This window comes from Sphaeramia orbicularis, chromosome 12 (assembly GCF_902148855.1).
Source record: "Sphaeramia orbicularis chromosome 12, fSphaOr1.1, whole genome shotgun sequence".
NCBI lineage: Eukaryota > Metazoa > Chordata > Actinopteri > Kurtiformes > Apogonidae > Sphaeramia > Sphaeramia orbicularis.
In genome coordinates, this window is record NC_043968.1 from 3338327 (window position 1) to 3362754 (window position 24428).

Consider the following 24428-nt stretch of genomic DNA (forward strand, 5'->3'; position numbering starts at 1 on the left):
AAGGATGGAAAAAAATCACAATATATTTTACATTTCAAATATATAGAAACACATGTAAGTAAAGATACATACATACATACATACACATATGTATATATATATATATATATATATATATATATATATATGTAATGGTAGAGACTGCGATCTGGTAGGATCGGCGATTCTACCAGTAGAGACTCCGATCGTAGTCTCTAATAGTAGAGACTCCGATCCGAACCCTAACCCTAACCCTTCTACTGGCAGGATCGGAGTTTCTACCAGTAGAGACTCTGATCGGAGTTTCTACTGGTAGAGACTACGATCGGAGTCTCTACTGGTAGAATCGCCGATCCTTCCAGATCGCAGTCTCTACCCTTACATATGTCTATATATATATATATATATATATATATATATATATATATATATATATATATATATATTTATACATAAAAATGCTCCAGGTATAAATACAAATTTAAAAAGATTATACACTTGACATAGTTTTTTGATTTTATTTGCTTTAGAATTTATGATGTTCTTTAAATTGTCTAAATAATTGGAGAAAAGGGCTTTAAAAACAATAATGTTTGGACGCTGGTTTGCAAATTTAGTGCAATGAATGTGAAATTTGGCAAAAAATAACTACAAGGTTGACAATAATAATAATAATAATAATAAAATCTTTTTTTCTGGATTTATTTTATCCATTTGTGAAAGGCCAAACAAAATATGTTGAAAGTTTAATTTACACAAATAAATGGGTGATGCAGAAATAAATAGAGGATGAAAATGCAAAAGGGGAATACTAAAGAGGTAAATATGACTATGAATAAAAAAAGACAATAAATTAATAAGATGTCAGATGAAAATAAAATATAGAAATAAACATGAAAAGAGATAAAGAAAATGTAAATAGAAAGCAACGCAGAAATAAACGCAGGGATAAAAATTAAATAAGGAAAAATATAAATAATGACAAAATAGATAAATAAATGGTACAGAAATGAACTTATCAAGCCATTTTTATATTTCTGTATATATTTTTTAATATGGCAGGTTCAGTCCTCCGTACAAAATGAGCCCATGTCATAACTTTACCGTCAGTGCATCGTAAGTTGCCAGGTAACGGCGGCTCCCAGGTCAGACTGTTCCCACAGGTGTAGAACCCTCGAGGCAGCGGAGCCAGGCCGGCCTGGTCACAGTTCAGACCCACGGACTGGCCTACCCGGTACAGGTCTCGGTCGGGGAACAGGGTCATCCCGTCAGGGGTCTCTGGAGGAAGACACAGCCTTCCTACAGCGACAGGAGGACGCAGTTATCACCCGAAGACACGAGTCCGTCCCAGCTGTGAATTCAATGGGAAAACACTAGAGCACAGGTGTCAAACATGCGGCCCGTGGACCAAAACCGGCCCTCCAAAGGATCCAATCTGACCTGCGGCATGATTTTATGGAGTGTTAAAATTACACTGAAGATATTAACAGTCGAGGGTGTTGAACTGGTTTTAGCCCAGTGTGATCTAAAGTAAAAAAAATAGTCTAATAACCCTTACAATAAAATGTGAACAACATGAAAATGAAGTACAATTTGAACAATATCCTGGCTGTTACTGAATGTTTTGTGGCTTTTTAGATCCGATTTGTAAGTTGTGTTCATAAGTTGACACATAATATTGTTCGACGTTTTTCTTATTTTAGTTCCACATTCCAAACTTCCAAATTTCAATATTATGCCTCTTACCAAAAGTTTGTGTAACACTGTGTGTAATCGACATGTACAAGTGATAAGTTGAGGCATATTATTGTTAAAATTGTGCTTTTTTTAAAAAAAAAAAAAAAAAAAAGAAATTACATTTTTATTTGCATCTCATTATTATTATTATTATTATTATTATTATTATTATTATTATTATTATTATTATTTGCATCTTTTTAGTGAAAGGATAGTTTGTAAGTGTAAATATTTTCATAATTTAATGTTTTTTATTGCACTGAAATGCAGATAAAAACTTGGAGTTGTCATTATTTATAGGTTTTTGTCCTATTTTTTTAATGGTTCGGCCCGCTTGAGGTCGAATTACATGATCAAAAACAAATTAATTTTAGCAAAAAAAAGTCTCTGTTTTGAATGTCTGGGGTCGCCAGAAATTCCAGATGTTAAAATGGGGTCACGAGCCAAAAAAGGTTGGGAACCACTGGCTTAGAGTAAGCTTGTGAAACTAGTTGAATTATCTCATCGGTCTCTCAATTCCACATTTTTCGTATGTTTGAAGAAAGATATTGTCGTAATTGTAATTATTTGCATCTTTTTTGTGAAAGGATACTTTGTAATTGTAAATATTTTCATAATTTAATGTTTTTTATTGCACTGAAATGCAGAAAAAAACTTGGAGTTGTCATTATTTATAGGTTTTTATGCTATTATTTTAATGGTTTGGCCCACTTGAGATCAACCTGGGCTGAATGTGGCCCCTGAACTAAAATGAGTTGGACACCCCTGCACTACAGGTTGTAGTCCAGTGGAGGACAGACTCACGGGTACAGCGTCCCTGGGGTTGAGTCCAGGTCCCGTCAGGAAGGCAGTTGATGAACTGGAAACCCTCCAGCTCAAACCCAGTGAAGCACTGGAACTCCTCGTCTTCACCAAAGTCATAATACTGTTTCGATTTCTGTTAAAGACGAAGAAAACTTAACAAAGGTCGCAGACAGCTTCATGTCACGTGACTTTGACTAAACGAGTCAGTTCCTACTGTGAGGAAGCTGTTGTCGGGTCTGGGTGGTCTCAAACAGCCCTGAACGCCAGGAGGAAGCTCATCTCGCCAACCCACCGTGAAGTCGTCGTCGTTGTCACAAGTCGCCTGTCTGGAAAAGAAAAGAAGAACCGACGACGTAAACCCAGAGACGACCTGTACCGATGTGTCCTCGGCAGATGACGATCCTTAAAGGTGTGGGAGACTTTTGTGACCAGTTTTTCATCAGATCTGTCACACCTCAGTCATATCCTCAGTATCATGAACCTGTGAACCATCCAGACCACTCAGGTCATCTGGTGCAGGTCTGCTCTGTGTTCCCAAAGTCAGAACTAAACATGGAGAATCAGCGTTCAGTTTCTATGCTCCATATATCTGGAACAAACTACCAGAAAATATCAGGTCTGCTGAGAGTCTGAGTTCTTTTAAGCCCAGGTTAAAGACTCACCTGTTCACTGCTGCCTTTGACTAAAAGGCTTTTGACTTTTTAAATTTTATATTCTCTTTGAAACTCTGCACTGCAACTTTTACTTTAATATGTGTGTGTTTTTATTTTTATTTTATTTTATTCTATTTTATTTTCCTTTGATTTTATGTGTTGTTTTCTTACTTGCTGTTTTTAATCACCTTTTACATGTTTCTTTTATAATGTTTTTAAATGTGTTTCTTTTTGTTTCTTTAATTTCAATGTCCTGTGTGAAGCACCTTGAATTGCCTTGTTGCTGAAATGTGCTATACAAATAAACTTGCCTTGCCTTGTAAGTCTGTCTGTCATTACTCAGATGAATCTCTTTCATTACAGTGAACAGTTTCTTAGTTCCATCCACCAGAAACAAACCATGTGTTTGCAAACAGAGCCGGGAGGGAACTCGGGCATCTGAGGAATTTTGTCGCAACGTGCATTGCGCCCTCCCATGGTGCAACAGCGGCATTGCACCCGTACGCCCTCCCGTGCTGCAACACCGGGACACAGAACGTCCATTATAGTCGGATTCCGTAAAGACAGTCACTTGGACGCTAGGATGAAGTGCGTCACTTTTGGTGTCCAGAGGTCAAAGGTGAAGCTCCTCACTTCATCAAACACTGTTTGGCCATAAGTGTGAGAAATTAAGAAAATGGGGATTATAAAACTATTACAGTGAATTTCAGTGTTGATTTTGACCAGAATAATTTCAGGTGAATCTTAAGAACATGATTCTGACAGTTGTCACACAGCACATGAAGACATTTGTCTCCGACAATTTAAGTCGTTACCAATCTGCAGTGAAGATGAGCGATATGAAATAAGTAGAAATAAGGTCTGTTCACAGCAAGGTTCTAATAGTTTTGGATTTTTCATTACAGTTTAGTTTTATTTAGTTTGGACTTTTTTTCTCTAATTCAGTTTTAATTCGTTTTTAGAGCAGGTTTGCTAGTTTTTATTCATTTTCGTTATTTTCTTAATGCTTAGTTTTAGTTTAGTTTTAGTTTCTTTATATCTTTTATCTTTTCACCATCGTATTCAAATGAATCCCAGACAGGACTCTGCTGCTTTATCCTGACTTTAGTCTCCATGTTTCCAGGTAGAGTGGGGACCAGAAGACGACTGGAAGCCACAAGTGACGAGAAGTGACGAACTGTTAGGTGTCGTATGGTGCCAGCAGTTAAAATAAATTGATTTCATATCAATCCGACATTGACAAAGACGAAAATTAAGGGAATTTTATCCATAATTTTTATACGTTTTAGTTTTTAAGCACACAACACAGTTTCAGTCAGTTATTGGTTTTTCTTTTAATTCTAGTTTTTATTTATTTCAGTTAACGAAAATGTTTTTACAATTCTAGTTTTCATCATTTCGTTAGTTTTCGTTAACAATAATAACCTTGGTTCAGAGGTAGTGAAGCAGCGCCGCCTGTTACCAAGTAGCTCATGTTGCGTTCAGGGCCTTGTCCTCTGATAAGACAAGTGAGTGTTCTTACTCAACTTAAAGAACCACAGGTAGCGGCCTGTCGTCACACCAGGCTGCTCTTACCTTTCAAAGATGGAAATGTAGCAGGGCTCTTCCTGGCGGCTGGGGCCCTCACAGGCGTGGCCTCCTCTGAGGGGGGCGGGGTTATCACACCTCCTCATCCTCCGCCTCTTCATGGAAGCTTCGCAGCGACTCCACGGCCCCCAACAGCTCCAGGAACCATCCACCTGCTCTGTGGAAATCACACACCAAACAAGTCAGAACCCCAAAGTCATTTTAGTTCAGGGTCCACATTCAGCCTAATAGGATTTAAAGTGGGCCGGACCAGTGAAATAATATAAGTAATAGGATAAGAGCTGATAAATAATGTCGACTCCAAAGTTTTCTCGATGTTTTTGAGTGAAAAAAGTCTAATTCTGTAATTAACCCATAAAGACCCAAATATCCACCATCTACCAAAATCATCTACTGATACAAAATGTTAAATACCTGTTGATCCACTCATCCATGTATATAATTTGTGTAAAATGCAGTTTGTCATCTTTTCATGGTCATCAGATATGACCCATTTGGATGTTCAGAGGCTCCATAGTAGAACATAGAAACACCATCATTTTCTACAACATAGATTCAACAGTAAAACCAGTTGAGTCTGATCAATGACAGTGGATGGAGACACTTGGTTCATGTTCAGTTAATGATAGATTTTGCTGAAAAAGTCACTTTTTCTTCAGTTTTCTCTATTTTTGATTGAGTAACGCTCAACTTTACTGTGAGCTTTCATGAACATCTACATGATTAGTAAATTAACGCTGGGAAATACCAGATTGTTATTGAAAAAAAACAAGACACAGAATATAATATTACAATAAATTGTGATAAACCACTTAAGGACAATTAAATATAAAGAAAAGTTAATTCGGGAAATGCCGCAAATGTCACACTGGGTCCTTATGGGTTAAAATGTTTTCATCTACAAATTGTACTTGAACATAACATGAACAAATATGAACCTGGAAATTCTTCAGAAAAATAATTGCAATTTTAACAATATTACGCCTTAGTTTATCATTTATACGTGTGCATCACAAATTAACCTGTTTAACCCTGACCATATTTTCAGGGGAAAAACACCTAAAAAGACATACCCAAAGTAAATGAAGAATTACTTATAATACTTATAATAATAAGGTTCATATGGATGTTCTTGGTGTCTATGGACATTTACAGACCTCACAGAATCTATTCCCATTGTCTAAAATATTGTATCTATTACTCTGCCTGAGTAAACTGGAACAAACTAAAAGAGAAATTAGAATTTTTTATCCTCACCTGCTTTTTTTCGGCTGGATTGACGATGATATGCATAAATTAATTGTTCGTGTCAGAGATTTTTTAATAGCGTATATTTCACCCCACAATGATTAAAAATCATGTTTGAACATTAAAGTTTGCACTAAAATACACTTTTGATGTACTTTTATAAACATTAGGGTCTAAGCTTTGAGCAAAAGTTGAAAAAAAACATCCATTGTCCTGATTTATTGTACTTTTATAGTAGATGAATATTAATATAATTTTTTCGGGCTGATAGGGCTGAAGGGGTTTTAAAGATCACAGTGGATCTACAAATACACAAAACATTTAGTAAGAGGCAGAATACTGGTACAATTCCACATACTTCTACTAAGACATTTGTGGTTATTCATATTTTGTTTGTAAAAGGCTATCCTGTAAATGTAAACATTTTTGTGTAATTTTCTTTTTTTTTTTTTTGCAGTTTTCATTATTTATAGGTTATTATGATAGTATTTTACTGGTCTGACCCACTTTAGGTTGAACTGACCTAAAATTATTTGAACATCCTTGACTGTTAATATCATCAGTGTAATTTTTGCCAATCACAAATTCATCTCAGGGGCCAGATTGGACCCTTTGGGGGGCCGGTTTTGGCCCTCAGGCCGCATATTTGACACCTGTGCCATAGCCGTTTTAGCAGAAAACCAGGTCCTTAAAGTACAAGAAGGGAAAAGCTGCTGGTTCCTGTGGTTCTCGGGTACCTGAGGTGAAGTCCGGCGCTCGCCTCTCGCAGTTGGCGCCGAACGTCCCGGTCTGACAGATGCATTTGCACTCGGTGCCGCTCAGAACAGGCCTGGCGTTGTTGGGGCAGGGTGCACATTTACAGGTGTCGAACTCCTCCAGGTACTGCTGCAGCGCCCTCTTCAGGTGCCTCCTCTTTGTGACGGCACAGGGGATTCTCCGGACCAGGTCCACGATGGGCAGGAGCTGAAGAACCGCACAGTTTTATCATTATTGAAACATCACTGATGCTCACAGCGCATTTGTACCAAAACAGTAACAAACTTATTTTCTTCTGCTGTACATCTGTAATTTGTGGACTGTTCCAAGAGGCTAGGACAGATTTTAAAGATGTAATACCACTGACGGCCACTAGATGCTGCTCTAAAAAGCCACTTGGACTTAAATTGAACTTCTGTCTAGGTTTTCTTTTACGATTCTTCCCGATTTCGTCTGTTTTATTTGGACCTTCTAATGACTGATCTGGTCCATCTTTAAATTTTTCATCCGTTAATCTGATGTCGAACTGAAGCGGGCTTTGACTTCTTTTTCTTTAATAATAATAATATCCTGAAAAACAGACAGTACTTGTTGTAAATGTTACATAAAATCTGATCATAAGATTGGCCTTGGCAGTGGTCTATGTTTTTTGAGTGCTTTTCTAGTTTAAAACCCTTTTTTCTCCTCTTTACTTATAATGAGTGAGATTTCACACGTCTATTAAAACATCAATTTCAATTTACTTCAAACTCAGCACATATATAGAAGCATTTCATACGCTGACATCAGCACCAAGGTTATTATCGTTACTGAAAACTAACGAAATGGCGAAAACTAGAATTGAAAAAACATTTTCGTTAATAGAAATAAATAAAAACTATAATTAAAGAAAAAAACGATAACTGAAATTGTATTGTGTGTTTACAAAACTAACTAAAACGGATAAAAATTATGGATAAAATTCCCTTAGTTTTCATCTTTGTCAATGTCGGATTGATACGAAAGTGATTTATTTCGCTCTTGCAATTTTAGCTAGTGGCACTGCACAGAACTTCACGGTCCATCACTTCTCGTCACTTGTCGTTCAGAGTCGGTTTCTGGTCCCCACTCTACCTGGAAACATGGAGACTAAAGTTGGGAGAAAGCAGCAGAGTCCTGTCTGGGATTTATTTGAATACGACAACAGAGAAGAAGAGAAAAAATATGAAAAAAACTAAAACTGAGCATTTAGAAAAAATGAAAACTAATAAAAACTATCAAACCTGCTCTAAAAACAAATTCAAACTAACTGAATTAGAGAAAAAAAAAATCAAAACTAAATAAAACTAAACTATAATGAAAAATCCAAAACTATTAGAACCTTGGTTGTGAAATACAAAAATTACACTGAAAATATAAACGATCAAGGATGTTAAAGTCATTTTAGTTCAGGTTCCACATTCAGACCAATATGATCTCAAGTAAAATAAATAATAGCGTAATAACCAATAAATAATGACACCAAATGTGAGAAATTTATATTAAATTATGCTTATAAATAACGACAACTTCTCATTTTTCTCTTTGTTTCTGTGTAAAAAAGTAAGTTTCCTTCAAGTTTAACAATAGATTTTTCTTCCTCAGTCAGAGGTGATGAAAGTAGATGGTTAGTTGTGGTAGAAAATTATTATTTACAGTCAGAGCAGGAAAAATACTTTAGAAATTTACAGGTAGAACATTTAAAATCATAGTCACAAAATAATAAAATAACATACTATAATGATATACTATATATACTATATATAATATACTATATATACTATGATATACGTACTATATAATACAGTATAATGAAAAATCCCAAACTATTCTAACCTTGATCAGCACACACACACACACACACACACACACACACACACACACACACACACACACACACACACACACAGACATGATGACATATTGGATCGATGCCAAACTAGTCTACAGGCTTTTGGTTTGTTGTTTGTTGTGCCCGGCACCACTTTGTTCCTACTGCTTTGGATCCTTCAGTGTTTGTCTAACCTTGTAGTCGACCACAGCCGGGTTTTCGATGACGGACTTGGCCCAGTTCCTGTAGGAGGTCCGGTCCGGAGCCGGGCCCTGCCTCTCCCAGGCCAGAGCCGCCGCCTCCCTGGTCCGACCTCCTCTCACCATGGAGAAGGACTTCTGCGCCGCCCGGATGTACGAACCTGCGGCCGAGCAGACGGGATGAGCGGAACGTTCAGAACAAAGTGAGGGTGGAGTCTGGGTGGAGGGTGAGGGGGCACCTTGGTGTTTCTCTGTGACGGTGTCGTCTGAGCAGCGGGTGGCGCTGCTGTGCTGGCTGTACAGGACGATGCTCCAGCTGGTCTCTCGTGCCAGGCAGCCTCTGATGTGTTCTTTACTTTGACCTTCAGATGGAACGACAACATGTTCATCTGGAGTCGACAACATCCCGACAAAACCATCACTAGATTTTGTTTTGGTTAAATTTACAGCGTCTGTACACCAGCCATTTATGGAGGAAAAAAACCTCTAGTATTAATCATTGAGTCTGTTTACATGACAGTTAACAGATCATTTTAATAATCCAGTGGTGGCTGCTCGTCTGTCAGACAGGGGAAGCTCATTGTCGACTTACATCAAAAAAATTGTCAACTTATTTAAACAGAAATACAGCCCTCTGTTCCATTAGCATTGTCTGCCATCGTGTGCACCTGTGCTACATAGTTAGTTCACTCCGACCTAGCCAACAGAATGACTGATTTAACTATCTACAAAACGATATTAAACTTGAACAACAAATGATTAAATTATAACTGAAACAAGAAAACATTGAAATTATGTTAAATTGAAACAAGGAAGTACAATGAGTGGGTTTTATTTACAGTGCAAGAAATGAACGAGTAATTTCGTAGTGATTTATCTGATTTCCCAGCAGAATGTGTGACGGTATTAAACTGAACTGTGTCAGTGAAGGAGCAGATCTGAAAACAGCTGTCAATCAAACGGGATTCAGCCTTTGGACTGATCCTCCAATCAGCACGTGGAAGCCCAGTGTCCAGCCCAGCCAAGCTCCGCCCACAGCTCCATTCACCCCCAGAGACGCTGAGCGTCCGGGGGCGGGACAACATCGTGGCATTTATCCAATTACCGTGCAGTTTAGAGTCAGTGAAAAAACCAGTTCCACTCAGTCCCATTGAAGTGCATGGATGCTGAGTGTCTACGGACAAATGCACTGAGCAGAGATGGAGGAGAAAATACAGACACGGGAATGGAGGAGAAGTGAACAACATCCAGTCTGATGGTTTGTGATAAAGCTGATTCTGAACGAACTCGTCTGTGAGATGAACGTGTTCTAACACATTTGGAGTCAATGAAATGTCAACACAACCGAACAGATTTAACCATTTAATTTGAGTCATTTTAGGGGAAGCTGAGCTTCCACTGCAGTCTGTGAGAAATCACCTCTATAATAATCTGATCCCATGCAGTTCGCAGCCTCAATGTGCAAAACATTTAAGAAACAGCAGAAAAGTGCACAGATTTGACTGACTGTCACAAAGCAATGAGTCTAATTAATGTGAGGGTGCAGTAGGGGGCGCTGTGGTACCAGAGCTCCTCAGCTCCTCTCGGCTGTACTGGTACAGCAGGTCGTAGTGGCCCCCCAGGGTCCCCGAGCTGTAGTAGTGGGTCCCGAAGAGCCGGAAGACGTCCCTGTAGAGGGCGTAGTCGTACTGCAGAGGAAGAGCCTGGAGGAACTGGAGGAACGGCCCCGACAGGACCAGGTCCACCGGGTCCTTCACCGAGAACGTGGACACCGGCAGAACCTGGTGCACCCGGAAAAACTGAGAGTCCTGCAGAGACCCAGAAGAAAAGAAGGAAACTAGAAAAGCACTCAGAGAGCACAGACCTCCACCAAGGCAGATCACCCCCCCACCCCATCACCACCAAAATTGAATCATTTCTTCCTTGTGCCAGTATCACATTTCCTGAAAATTTTATCCAAATCCTTCCATAACTTTTTGAGCTGTCTTGCTAAAAGACAGACAAACAAACAACCCCCCCCCCCAATCACCACGAAAATTGAATAATTTGTTAATTTCCTGAAAATCCGTCCATAACTTTTTGAGTTATCTTGCTAACAGACAAACGAACCCCGATGAAAACATAACCTCCGCCATTACACTTAGTGGAGGTAAAAAAAAACAAACGAGAAAAGTACTCGGAGAGCGCAGACCTCTGCCAAGACAGATACAGATCTACTATATATATACATATATATATATATATACTATTCAAATAATGTATAAAGCAAAGAATAAATTACTGCCGGGATATATTTAAGAAATGTGAGAGGGAGGCTATGATTTAAGGGGAAAGTTAAATTTAAAGATTCATAAAGTACGCACTAGGGCTGTGTATTGGCAACAATCTGGTGATACGATACAAATCCCAATACTAGGATCACGATACGATATACAGTAAATCATGATACTTTTAAAAAGGCAATTTTTTGTTCGTTTCTTTTTTAAAAAATTATTATTTCCCAGAAGAATTGAATTACACCAGAAATCTGCACAAATATGAAGCACATTTTTATTTGATCACAACAGGATCTGATGCTATATCACAAAATGTTCCTGTGTTCAAACTGAAATTCTGTTTTACAGACATTACAGTTTCAGATCCTGTTCAAATGTTCAGATTCTATTCGTTCAGAACTAACATCAGAACATTATTTTAGTTCAGTCTCAACAAAGGAACTAACATCTGCCTCTCAGTAAAAAGTGCTTTTAGGATTTAATAAAACAGTGTTAAAGTAAACAAGATATAAACAATAAAGAAAACCAAAGAACAAAAATGAACCTCCACCATATCTGCATTTGAATAAATACCTAAAAATATTGATACAGTACTTTTTAATATCGATACAGTATTGTGAAATGAAATATCACGATATATTGCAGAACTGATATTTTCTAACACCCGTGGTACGCACTGTGTTAAAAAGTTTCTGTATCACCATCTGTGGAGTCAAACTGTGTGTGGAGATAAAACAAATATTAAACATAATTCAGTTTAAAAAAGATATAAAGAATTGATTCTTGTGAGGTCCAGTATTTAATAATGACAATAAGGGCTTTTTGTTTGTTTATGGATGATGTTGTATTGATGAATCTGCTGTAATTATTGAAGAAAATGGTTGAATTGTTGAGTCTGTTTGTATGACTGTACTGCCATGATCAGATTGTTGTGTATAATTCAGTTACTGCATTATGGATTAGTTGTGGTTTGATGCTAAAATTAGGAAAAATGTATTGTTTGACTGTTGTATTAAGTTAGTGATAAAGGTGTAAAAGCACTTGAGGGGTTAGGTTAAATAAGGTTATACTTCTTCCTACTCCTTTTGCAAAATTTAGACTTGCATGTACTTGAAGATAGATTCTTTTCACTTACATGTTATTTTGTTTTTATCTTAATTTGCTTCGTTTTGTTTTGTTTCTTTGCGTGTATGAAATAAATAAATTTTTAAAAAATCATCAACGAAAACTAAAGAAATGACGAAAACTAGAATTGAAAAAATATTTACGTTATAATTTTGTAAATCTATATCTTGGTGATGTCTCCGTACTAGAACGGAGGGAGGATACAAAATTATTACAGGCGCTTTTAGCAGCCAGCAAGAAATCTATTACAAGAAGGTAGTTAAAGCCAACTCCACCAACGTTAGAAGACTGGTACGAGACCGTCTTGCAAATTTTCAAAATGGAAAAATTGACTTACTCTATCAGAATCCAGAGGGATAAATTTGACCATATTTGGGACAAATGGATGAAGTTTGTATCCTCTAACCGCCCAGAATTTGTATCACTCCTCAAAAAATTTCTTCTTTATAATCTCCCTGTCTTTATTTTTTACTTATGTTTTACTTTTGCCTAAACATGTGTAATGTTTAAAGAACCCAGAGGTATTGAAAGCTGTGATTTTCATTTTTTTTTTTAAGTGAGAAGTACCAAAACTGTAAGCACTCAGTTCATATGTTAGTTGTTTTTTTTCTGTTTGACACTTTTGTGTGTATAAAATAAGAAATACAAAAAGGACTCTAATAGATATCCTATGTATGAATGGTAATGATGAGATATCTTGCTCCTTTTCCAATAAAAACAAAAGAAAAAAAGAAAAAGAAAAAATATTTATGTTAACTGAAGTGAATAAAAAACTATAATTAAAAGAAAAAACTATTAAAAAAAAAAAAAAGAAACTGTATTGTGTGTTTCCAAAACTAACTAAAACGTATAAAAATGATGGATAAAATTCGTTTTCATCTTTGTCAGTGTCAGATTGATATGAAATCGATTTATTTCACTTCAGAGTCCGCCACTTGTCGTTTACAGTCGGTTTCTCGTCCCCACTCTACCTGGAAACATGGAGACTAAAGTTTGGAGAAAGCAGCAGAGTCCTGTCTGGGATTTATTTGAATACGACGACAGAGAAGAAGAGAAAAGATATGAAAAAACTAAAACTAAGCGTGTAGAAAAAAGCTAAAACTAATAAAAACTTGCAAACCTGCTCTAAAAACGAACCAAAACTGACTGAATTAGAGAAAAAAAAAAACGTCCAAACTAAAATAAAACTAAACTATAATGAAAAATCTCAAACTGTTATGACCTTGGTTCTGCCTCACCATTGTCTTGGAAGCTTCCACAGCTTCGGTGTTGGAGCTGGAGAACGTCCTCGATTGTTTTGAGCTGTAGAAAATAGGGAAGAAGGAGCTGCTGCTGTGGCGTTCGTCTGGGCCTTTGGTAGAACTGCTGGTCTTCAAATCGATGGACTCGGTTTGCAGCGGCTGCGGATCGGTGCTGAAGTCCTCCAGAACCCCCACCTGAACCACCAAAGAACAGTAAGAACCTGTACACAGTAAATTTGCCAGTGTAAAAAATGCAGTGTCAAAGTATTTTAATTCTTTCGGAGTTATTCCAACAATGAACGGAGTAAAATTTAACAAGATAACTTCTGGTGTTGGTGAAAATAATTGGAGTTAACAGAGGTTTTACACTGTCAGTGTCATATATTCAGTGTTAAAGTAAATGGACTCTCTCAAAGTTAATTCAACACCGATAAGAGCAAGATATCTTTCAGTGTTAAAAAATAATGACTCTGAAAAGCCCCGCCCACCAACCTCTGTGCTCAAACTGAGTGAGAAGTTGGACTGTGGCATTGCCATCGAAGAACTGCGTTTGTAAGTTTGTGTAAATAAACTCTTGCTTTTGTTATTCCATCCAAGCAGAATCTGTGCGCAAGAATATAGTTATGTCGTCATTGTCACTGTTAGGTACGTGTTTTCAAATACCGAATTTCAAATGGATGACGTGATATTGGGTCGGCGGCTTTCATTTTACATGTCATTTTATGTTTTCTTTTAATTGCAATATTTCATTTTTACTTGGAATAAATTGGGTCCAGAAATGATAGTAACTTTTTTTGGCCCCTGCAGACACTGGGACTGTAGTACATCATATGTAACACTGGTAGGAGGCAGTTAAAAATCAACACTCTTTGGAGTAATTTATTTATCAACATGTAGCGTTAAGTAGGTTTAACACTGGAAAAGTTATTTCTTAACACTTAACTCTTCAGTGTTGAATGTGACTAACACTATGGGTGTTACTTCTCACATAGTGTAAAACTTGATTGACTAGATCAGTGGTTCTTAACCTGGGTTCGATCGAACCCTAGGGGTTCGGTGAGTCAGTCTCAGGGGTTCGGCGGAGGTCAAGACACACATTCAACTCATTAGTCGGGTGTGTGTGTCGGGCTAGGTCCATGTATGTAAACAAACAGCTTCGGAGACTCTTTCTCTGATTGACATCCAATATACGCGGTGTATTGTTGTTGCTTATAGCACTACGACACATCCGGAAGTGTTTATAATCTCTTCCACTCGTGTGACGATGAATTATTTGAGTATTTTCCACATCGTTGTTATGACTTTTGCTACTTCCTGTTAATCACGAAGGCAGCCATGTGTAGCGTTTGTTTACATTTTTCGGTCACCGCACTGGTCAGTTACAATCATGTGATGACCGACGCACCATCGCGGATGGAGAAATTGTATTACGCTAAAGCCGAGCTAGTGCCATAATAAAACAACGATCACAAAAATACTGAAGGAGTATAACGAGAGCTTGTTTTTTGATACACTACATGCAATTATCTTTTTTTTATGTCAAAATTGCGTGGTTCGGAAAGTTCGGAGCGAGATGAAACGAAAACCGGGTTGACCTGACGGCCTACACATACATGTACACAACAGCAGAAGTCACACTGATTTGCAGTAAATATTCATTATTATTGTAGCCTGATGGAAATTAGGTGATGGGTGTGTGTTAAAATGTTAAAAATGTTAAAAATGATAAATAGCATAAATACAATAAGTTCATTATTGGAATACATAAGGTTAAAAATTAAAACCATTTCAGTGTGGTAGTACTAAAAAAGGTCATGTCTTTGTGAAAAGGTATGGAATTTGTTGTGAGTTCATGCACTGTATTGGTTTTGTTCTTTGAACACAGTGATGTTAATGCACGCTTCATTTTGTGCACCAGTAAAACATATGCCGGTGTCTTGAATTTGAAAAAAATCATATTTTATTTTTTAATAAAGAAGGGTTCGGTGAATGCGCATATGAAACTGGTGGGGTTCAGTACCTCCAACAAGGTTAAGAACCACTGGACTAGATTGATTAGTGTAGTGTAGTGTAAAATATCAACTCTGACTAGAGTAAAGTTGACTCTGGAAATGTAACTCTATGTTCAGTGTAAATTTTACACTTCGTAGATAGGGACCGTATGTTCACTGACGTAGTGTTAAAATTAACTCTTTAAGTGTTACATAAACACTGGCGATTTTACTGTGTACCTTCTGCTTTTCTGAACCCTCAAACACCCAAAGAATCTGATCTAAAATCCTGTCAATACACGGAAATAATTGGTATAAAATCTGTGGAATGACAGATAATTACACTTTTTTTTTTTTTTTACACAATAACCATAGATATGTTTATGTTTCATTATTATTATTTAGTCATTTTTACTGTGGCTCATCATTATAATATTACTTATGAATGGAATGGAATCCTAGTTCCAGTCAGTTTAACCCTCAAAGACCTAAACAGCTGAAAACCAAACGCATCTACTGATCTGAACTGTTTAACACCTGTTGATCCACTAATTCTGTCAATACATGTCAATAATTGGTGTAAAATACAGTTCTTCATCTTTTCATGGTCATCAGATATGACCCGTGTGGACGTTCAGAGGCTCCGTAGTTACCATGGAAACACCGTCATCTTCTACAACATTGATTCACCAATAAAACCCATGGAGTTGGATCAATGACAGTGGATGGACTCATTAGGTTTGTGTTCAGTATATGTATTAAAGAATAAATAAAATGAAAAATATATTTAAAAAAAAAAAAAAAACCTGCAAAATAATAAATAACATTTTTTTAAAAATGGAAAACATGTACTAAAGTGAAGTAAAAAAAGAATGAAATAAGCAACAAAATAAAGGAAACTGAACAAAAAAAGGTTAAGAAATGAACAAGAACAAGCAAATGAATACAATGAACAAAATGAGCAAAAGCAAATAATAAAATTTACAAAATAATAGATAACAATTGTCTAAGTTGAAATGTTCAAAAATATAAAATCCCCAAAATTGAAATTCAGCCATTAAACTGTGCACTGAACCTCTTCTCATGATAAAGAACATGTGTGAAATTTGAAAAGAATCAGGGGATCCTTCTCTCATTGTAATTTACTTTTTCTATTTATTTATTTTCTTCTCTTATTATTATTATTATTATTAGTAGTAGTAGTAGTAGTAGTAGTCGTAGTAGTAGTAGTATTTTCTACGCACTTTGTACAGGTATCTAAATTGATATGTAGGTCAAAGCATTGGCCTCTTTTTTTTTGGTTTGTTGAAAAACTATGGAAGCTTATTGCATTCACACAAAAAAAAAATTGGCTCTGTTTTTGTGAATTAGTGAGATAATTATCTCATAATTACGAGGAAAAAATAAGTTTAAAAAAGTTCGGCTCTGTTTTTCTGAATTTCTGAATTAACAAGATACTGTTTTCTGAAAAAGTAAAAATTCGGCTCTATTTTTATGAGATGATCATCATGTTAATTCAGAAAAACAGAGCTGAATTTGAATTTTTTCAGAAAACAGTATCTTGTTAATTCCGAAAAACAGAGCAATTTTTTTTTTACTTATTTTTATTTTTTGTGTGAATGCAATACGCTTCTGTAAAAAAACAATCAAAGTTTAAGTAAAAAAAAAAAAAAAAAAGAACAGAATCAGGTGAATAGTGTCCAAGAAATGGGACAGACACAAACCTAGGACAGACAGACAGATGGACAGAATTCCTGGTATAGCTATAAACCACTACCCTCTGGGGTGGATGGGGGGGGGGGGGGGGGGTTATAATGGAGAGGAAAATGCATTCAGACTTTAAACATTTTAAAACATTCCCCCCCACCCCTCTTTCTCACTGTGATGTTGAAGGTGTTGAAGTTGTGGGCCACTCGGTGGTACAGCAGTAAACTGGGCGGCCTGCGGATGATGCACTCTCCTCCCATGAACATGTTGTCCAACACGGCTCCTCGAGGCTCCTCCGCTACAGCATCGAACCTGCAGAAAAGGACAGGATGGATCAACCGGGGGGTTTAGACCAGGGGGGTCAAACATACGGCCCACCAAAGAGTCCAGTCCGGCTCATGGGATGAAGTTGTGAACAAGGTTATTATCGTTAACGAAAACTAACGAAATGACGAAAACTAGAATTGAAAAAACATTTTCATGAAATGAAATAAATAAAAACTAGAATTAAAAGAAAAAAAAAACTAACTGAAACTGTATTGTGTGCTTACCAAGGTTATAATAGGTTATTATAGTTTAGTTTTATTTATTATAGTTATTATAGTTTAGTTTTATTTATTATAGTTATTATAGTTTAGTTTTATTTAGTTTTGACTTTTTTTCTCTAATTCAGTTAGTTTTAATTAGTTTTTACAGCAGGTTTGCTAGTTTTTATTAGTCTTCATAATTTTTTAATTGCTTAGTTTTAGTTTAGTTTTAGTTTTGTCATATCTTTTCTCTTCTTCACCGTTGTATTCAAATAAATCCCAGACAGGACTCTGCTGCTTTCTCCCAACTTTAGACTCCATGTTTCCAGGTAGAGTGGGGACCAGAAGACGACTGGAAACCACAAGTGACGAGAAGTGACAGACCGATAAATATCATATGGTGCCAGCAGCTAAAATTGCTTGAGGGAAATAAATCGGTTTCATATCAATCCAACATTGACAAAGATGAAAACGAAGGGAATTTTATCCATAATTTTTATACGTTTTAGTTAGTTTGATGGAAGACAAGGGATATTTAAAGTTCATATGGATATTTAGGTCTAAGAGGAAAGAGAGTAAAGCTCAGCAGTGACCTTTGACCTTACCCGTTTCCCACCAGATCGACCCCCGGGGCCACTCTCCTCTCGGTGGGACATACAGTTTTATATTCGGTGCAGTCCCTCTCATCTGAGTTATCTAAACAGTCGTTCTGTCGGTTGCACGTCAGCGTCGAGTCGATGCATCGTCCTGCGATGAAATTAAAAAATATTAAACATTAAAAGCATATTTTGACATCCTTGATTGTTAACCCTCTAGGTGCCTGAGGTTTGTGTGTGTGGGTGTGGGTGTGGGTGTGTGTGTGTGTGTGTGTGTGTGTGTGTGTGTGTGTGTGTGTGTGTGTGTGTGTGTTTTTAAAGGTATAGGAGACTTTGGTGACCAATTTTCCATCAGATCTGTCAAACCTCAGTCATATCCTCAGTATCATGAATCTGCATTACAGTGAACAGTTTCTTAGTTCCATCCACCAGAAACAAACCATGTGTTTACAAATAGAGCCAGGAGGGAACTCGGGCATCTCCGGAATTTTGTCGTGACATGCATTGTGGGAAGCGAAGGCTCACACAGCCGCCTGACAGCAGCAGCTGGAACAGACACGACGCAGAAACGGCAGGAGCTCCCTTCCCTCTATGCATATTCCTCCAGCCGTTTCTGTTAATATCATAGGGTGGCCCTGCCGCTGCCGCTGTCAGGTGGCTGCGCGAACCTCCCTTTCCCACACAGCATGTCGCAACAAAATTCTGAAGACGCCCGAGTTATCTCCCGACTCCGTTTGTAAACATATGGTTTGTTTCTGGTGGATGACACTAAGGCAAGGCAAGTTTATTTGTATAGCACAGTTCAGCAACAAGACAATTCAAGGTGCTTCACACAGGACACTGAAATACAACGACAAGGAAAAAGAAACACATTTAAAACATTATAAAAGAAACATGTAAAAGGTTATTAAAAACAGCAAGTGAGAAAACAACACATAAAACCCAAAAATATATAAACACACACATGTTAAAGTAAGAGTTGCAGTGCAGAGTTTTGAAAGAAACTCACTAAGAAACTGTTCACTTTAATGCAAGAGATTCAGGTGAGTAATGACAGACAGACTGACAGATTCATGATACTGAGGATATGACTGAGGTTTGACAGATCTGATGAAAAATTGGTGACAAAAGTCTCCAGCACCTTTAATATTCAATTTTGATATCAAGGTTTCAAAAAGCTCTTTCATTCAGTCATGTTACTTGTTACAATATTGTGACTTTGGCACTTAGAGGGTTCATATCTTCATTGTAATTTTTACATTTCTCACATTCATTCCACAGGAAGAATGGGACCCTTTGGCCCATGGGCCGTATGTTTGGCACCCCTGGTCTAATGATGGTCCATCTTTAACTTTTATGTTTGTTAATCGGATCTCAGGTCCAGCAGAAGCATCAGTAGTCACTTTTCCATCGACCCTCAAATTGCGTGAATATAACTTGCGTATAAAAACTAACCTAATGGAAAAACGACAATTTCACCAAAACTCTCGTTTTTCAATTAAAAGTTTTTGCGTTGGCAAGAGGTGGTTTTTTGGGCGAAGCGCGAATGGTACATCACACAAAACTGCAATGGAAAGACCTTTTTCTGCAACTAGAGTCATGTGAATAAATAAAACAGATGTTGACAGATGTTACAACAAGTGAAGAAGAAGAGTTTTAAAGAAACATGGTGCAGTATGTGTGGACACACCAGGAAACCCAATCATTTTTTAGTTTAGTACGAGATAGAGGGGTAATATATATAGAGGGTATAATAATAATGACTATATCTGTAAATCAACACATTATTTACGTTCGTCACCATGTTTATGGAATGACTTCTCGTGTCATCACGTGATAATAAATAAACAAATCATCCCATTTGTGATTTAATGGAAAAACCAACTTTACGCACCTCTGTTTATTGACATTTAGTAAATATCGGTAAAGTTTCACGCATACGTCCAATGGAAAAGAGACTAATGTCTGTTTTTGATGCTTCTGTTTATTTAAAAACCCATTTTGTTCTGACAGACACCTCCAGTGTAGTTGTTCTTTACAGGTTCCACTTTATTGCACAGTAGTAGCTTTAGTAGTAACCCATGACCCCTTGTGCTCTTGCAGCTCCACCCCTTTTGTCCAAATATGCTCACCTCCAGTTCCAAAAAGCCAACATGGTGGTGACCAAATAGAAAAACAGCTGTTGAGGTGATATGTTGACAGTCTGGTTGATGTAAAGATGCTAACTCACCATTGTCACACTGGAAGTCATCCTTGCAGTCCACGGGCGGTAGCCTACACTCAGTAGATGGATGGCAGGGCCTCTCCTCCGTCAGGTCCTCATTGCATGACGCTCCTTCAAACTGAGACGGACGCTGCACAGAGCTAGTCCGAAACTGAGGAAACATGACAACGCACCGGGTCACTTTTACGTCAGTCACATTAAAAACCAAACACATGAACAAACAGACGTTATGTATAGAATTAGAAGTCATCAGCGTAACATTATATCACAAAATTGACCGGTGTTGGGAAGGATTCAGGTTAGTAGTTACTGTGTTAGAAATGATCCGCATCAGACTGATAGATTATTTCATCTTTATCTATTAAATTAATTATCCATAACTCTGGTCTACAATGTTTTTATAAATGATCTGCCTCAGATTAAATGTGCTATATCTGTCACAAAGGGGAAATGAGAGGACTCAAATGCACGGAACTGAAGGGAAAAAAATAACAAGTTTATTTAACAAAAATGAAAACAACACAATGAAAAACCTAACACCAAAACTAAGGCAGAGTCCATAAAAAAAACAACATACAAAACCTGAATCAGAGTCCGTGGATGAATATGGATAAATGTCCGGGCTATGGAAAGGAGTGAGGAGAAATGGACCAGTGCTGCATGGCTGCAAACCAAAGCCTTAAATAGGCTAGAGGTAATTGGCTGCAGCCACGCAGCGCCAGCAGCAAGGTTATAATAGTTTTGGATTTTTAATTATAGTTTAGTTTTAATTAGTTTTGACTTTTTTTTCTCTTATTCAGTTAGTTTTAATTAGTTTTTAGAGCAGGTTTGTTAGTTTTTATTAGTTATCATTTTTTTCTGAATGCTTAGTTTTAGTTTAGTTTAGTTTAGTTTTAGTATTAGTTTTAGTTATTTCATATATTTTATCTTCCTCATCATCCTATTCAAAGAAATTAGTGAGGCGTGGATATGGGTTACCCTGGACACTTTATTTAGGGGTCGGGTTAGGGCGGCTCATGGACTGAGCAGAGACACAATGTACCGTACAATGTATAAATTCCCTATAGCAGGTCGAGGGGGGGGTGCAATCCATACACAACGTCACTTACGTGAAACAATGCGAAGATGTGCAAAGCATGAGAGGAGATGCACAAAGCAGCCAGCAGTTAAACCAGATAGAAACATATATAACCAGCTAACCAGCAGTTAAAGCAGATAGAAACATATATAAACCAGCTAACCAGCAGTTAAAGCAGATAGAAACATATATAAACCAGCTAACCAGCAGTTAAAGCAGATACAAACATATTATAAACCAGCTAACCAGCAGTTAAAGCAGATAAAAACATATATATACCAGCTAACCAGCAGTTAAAGCAGATAGAAACATATATAAACCAGCTAACCAGCAGTTAAAGCAGATATGAACATATTATAAACCAGCTAACCAGCAGTTAAAGCAGACAGAAACATATATAAACCAGCTAACCAGCAGTTAAAGCAGATATAAACATATTATAAACCAGCTAACCAGCAGTTAAAGCAGACAGAAACATATATAAACCAGCTAACCAGCAGTTAAAGCAGATACAAACATATTATAAACCAGCTAACCAGCAGTTAAAGCAGACAGAAACATATATAAACCACTTATAAACATATATAACCCAGTTCATCATCAGTAAACCACACCTTAGCAGATATCTCATCTCTTAATCATCTCCAGTTCCATTATTTGCCAACTTTGCTTCAGTTCAGTTCAGCTAGCTGTAGCTAGTTACATCAAACGTTTTTTTGAACATTCTAACAGGTTCCATACCTCTGTAATTGGATTAGTTTTCATCCTCCTCTTTTCTCCTCTTCTAAACTGTGCAGTTCAGGGCTTGGAAGGCCTTTTCATGGTGATAAACTCTCCAGTTTTAACCTGGATGCTAGTTCAACACTGACTCTGTCCTTTAGCTCTGCTCTGTCTCTGTCACTCACGCGCACACACACGTACGCCAAAAAAAAAAAAAAAAAAAAAAGAAAAGAAAAAACCCGACCCCACTCATCACTACAGTAAACCCCAGACAGGACTGTGCTGCTGTGTCCCAGCTTTAGTCTGTATGTTCCAGGTAGAGTGGGGACCAGAAGACCACTGGAAACCACAGTGACCAGACATGACAGACTGTGAAGTGTCGTATGGTGTCACCAGCTCAAACTGCTGGAGTGAAATAAATTAATTTCATATCAATCCGACATTGACAAAGACGAAAACGAAGGGAATTGTATCCATAATTTTTATACGTTTTAGTTAGTTTTGTAAGCTCACGATACAGTTTCAGTTAGTTATCGTTTTTTTTTCTTTTAATTAGAGTTTTTATTAATTTCAGTTAACGAAAATGTTTTTTCAATTTTAGTTTTCGTCATTTCGTTCGTTTTCGTTAACGATTATAACCTTGGCCAGCAGGTGAGTCTGATGATGATGATTAGGAAACGGAGGAACTGAGGGTCACACCGGCACAGATCCTGACAATATCTTACATACTTTAATAAGGATAACTGAAATGTTCTGGTTTGTGGATGTTTTCAGTGTATATGATTAAGTGTTATTCTTCATATGTATTGGTTTATGTTCATTTATCCTATAGATTTATAAATGTTCCAGTATAAAGAACCTGTAAAGTGAATGTAGTACAATGTACAGACAGTGTACAGACACAAACATTACTTTAGACTAAAACATATTCTATCATTAATTCGCACTATTTCACATGAAACTACAGAAATCAGCGTTTGGACTACATGTATTATTTATTATATTTATTAGTGACTCAAACTCAGTAAAGTTTCATCACTTTTATTCTGTAGGTTTTTTACTTGTAGACCAGTGTAATCAGTTCTGGTGTCCCACAGGGCTGAATGCTGTCACCACTGCTGTTTTCACTGTATTTAAATTATTTGCAAATTCACTTTTTTCTGGAGGTGTTTTACGTACCAGTTTTATTATTAGTATTTACCAGTTTTATCAATATCAAACTAGTTATTAATCAGTAGTAATATATTTAATATTTGCAAGTGAAAAATCCAAAACCATTAGAACCTTGGTTTTCAGAGTAACAGAGAAAACACAAAATGTCAAAGAAGCTAATAATGAGGATGTGAACCTGATGGAACAACTGAAAACACTGGATAATGATAGCGGTTCATGTGGTTGTGAATGTGTAAATGAGTGGAATGGAGGACGTTTACCTGTTTCCTGGCGCATGGTGAGCAGTCGGACCAGGCGCTGAACGGGGTCAGCTGACAGTTGATCGGACAGGCCTGTTGGTTACAGGCCCGGGTGTCGGTTCGGTCGCACAGCTGATGGCAGCTTTTACTCCAGAAGTAACCGTCGTCATAACGAAAGATCCTGGAAGACACAGGTTAAAGGGTTTGGTTTAGGACAGGGTGCAGCTGAGACTCTGAGAGAGAAGTTTATTAAACCTGTAGGTGTTGGAGTTTTGTTTTTTTAGATATTAAATTTAGTATCAAGATTTCATAAAGCTGTCAGTTTCATTCAGTTGTTGGTTGTCACAATGTTGCAACTTTGGTGATTAAAGGGTTAAAAGTTATTGTGTTTTTAGGAGGACTTTGTGGGTCTGGTTTGTCTCACCTGGATCTGGTCTTTCTCACCTGGTTCTGGTTCATCTCACCTAGTTCTGGTCTGTCTCACCTGGTTCTAGTCTGTTTCATCTGGTTCTGGTCTGTCTCACTTGGTTCTGGTCTGTCTAATCTGGTTCTGATCTGTCTCACCTGGTTCTGGTCTGTCTCACCTGTATCTGGTCTGTCTCACCAGGCTCTGTTTTTGTCTCACCTGGTTCTGGTCCATCTCACCTGGTTCTGGTCTGTATAACCTGGTTCTTATCTGTCTCACCTGGATCTGTTTTTGTCTCACCTGGTTCTGGTC

General features: G+C 37.3%; 1 protein-coding gene across 1 annotated transcript in view; it reads right to left on the reverse strand.

Moving 5' to 3' along the window:
* c6.2 (complement component 6, duplicate 2) overlaps positions 1-24428 on the reverse strand; it is a 32820-nt gene that overhangs the window by 6296 nt on the left and 2096 nt on the right. The window contains exons 3-15 of the mRNA XM_030150728.1: positions 23732-23891; positions 20507-20651; positions 18286-18427; positions 17327-17465; positions 13453-13650; positions 10378-10621; positions 9053-9175; positions 8808-8974; positions 6746-6971; positions 4749-4917; positions 2735-2846; positions 2521-2653; positions 1084-1278 (exon numbers count right to left, since the gene is read on the reverse strand). Coding sequence (XP_030006588.1) covers positions 1084-1278; positions 2521-2653; positions 2735-2846; positions 4749-4917; positions 6746-6971; positions 8808-8974; positions 9053-9175; positions 10378-10621; positions 13453-13650; positions 17327-17465; positions 18286-18427; positions 20507-20651; positions 23732-23891 — 2153 coding nt within the window. The remainder of the gene's footprint in view (positions 1-1083; positions 1279-2520; positions 2654-2734; positions 2847-4748; positions 4918-6745; positions 6972-8807; positions 8975-9052; positions 9176-10377; positions 10622-13452; positions 13651-17326; positions 17466-18285; positions 18428-20506; positions 20652-23731; positions 23892-24428) is intronic.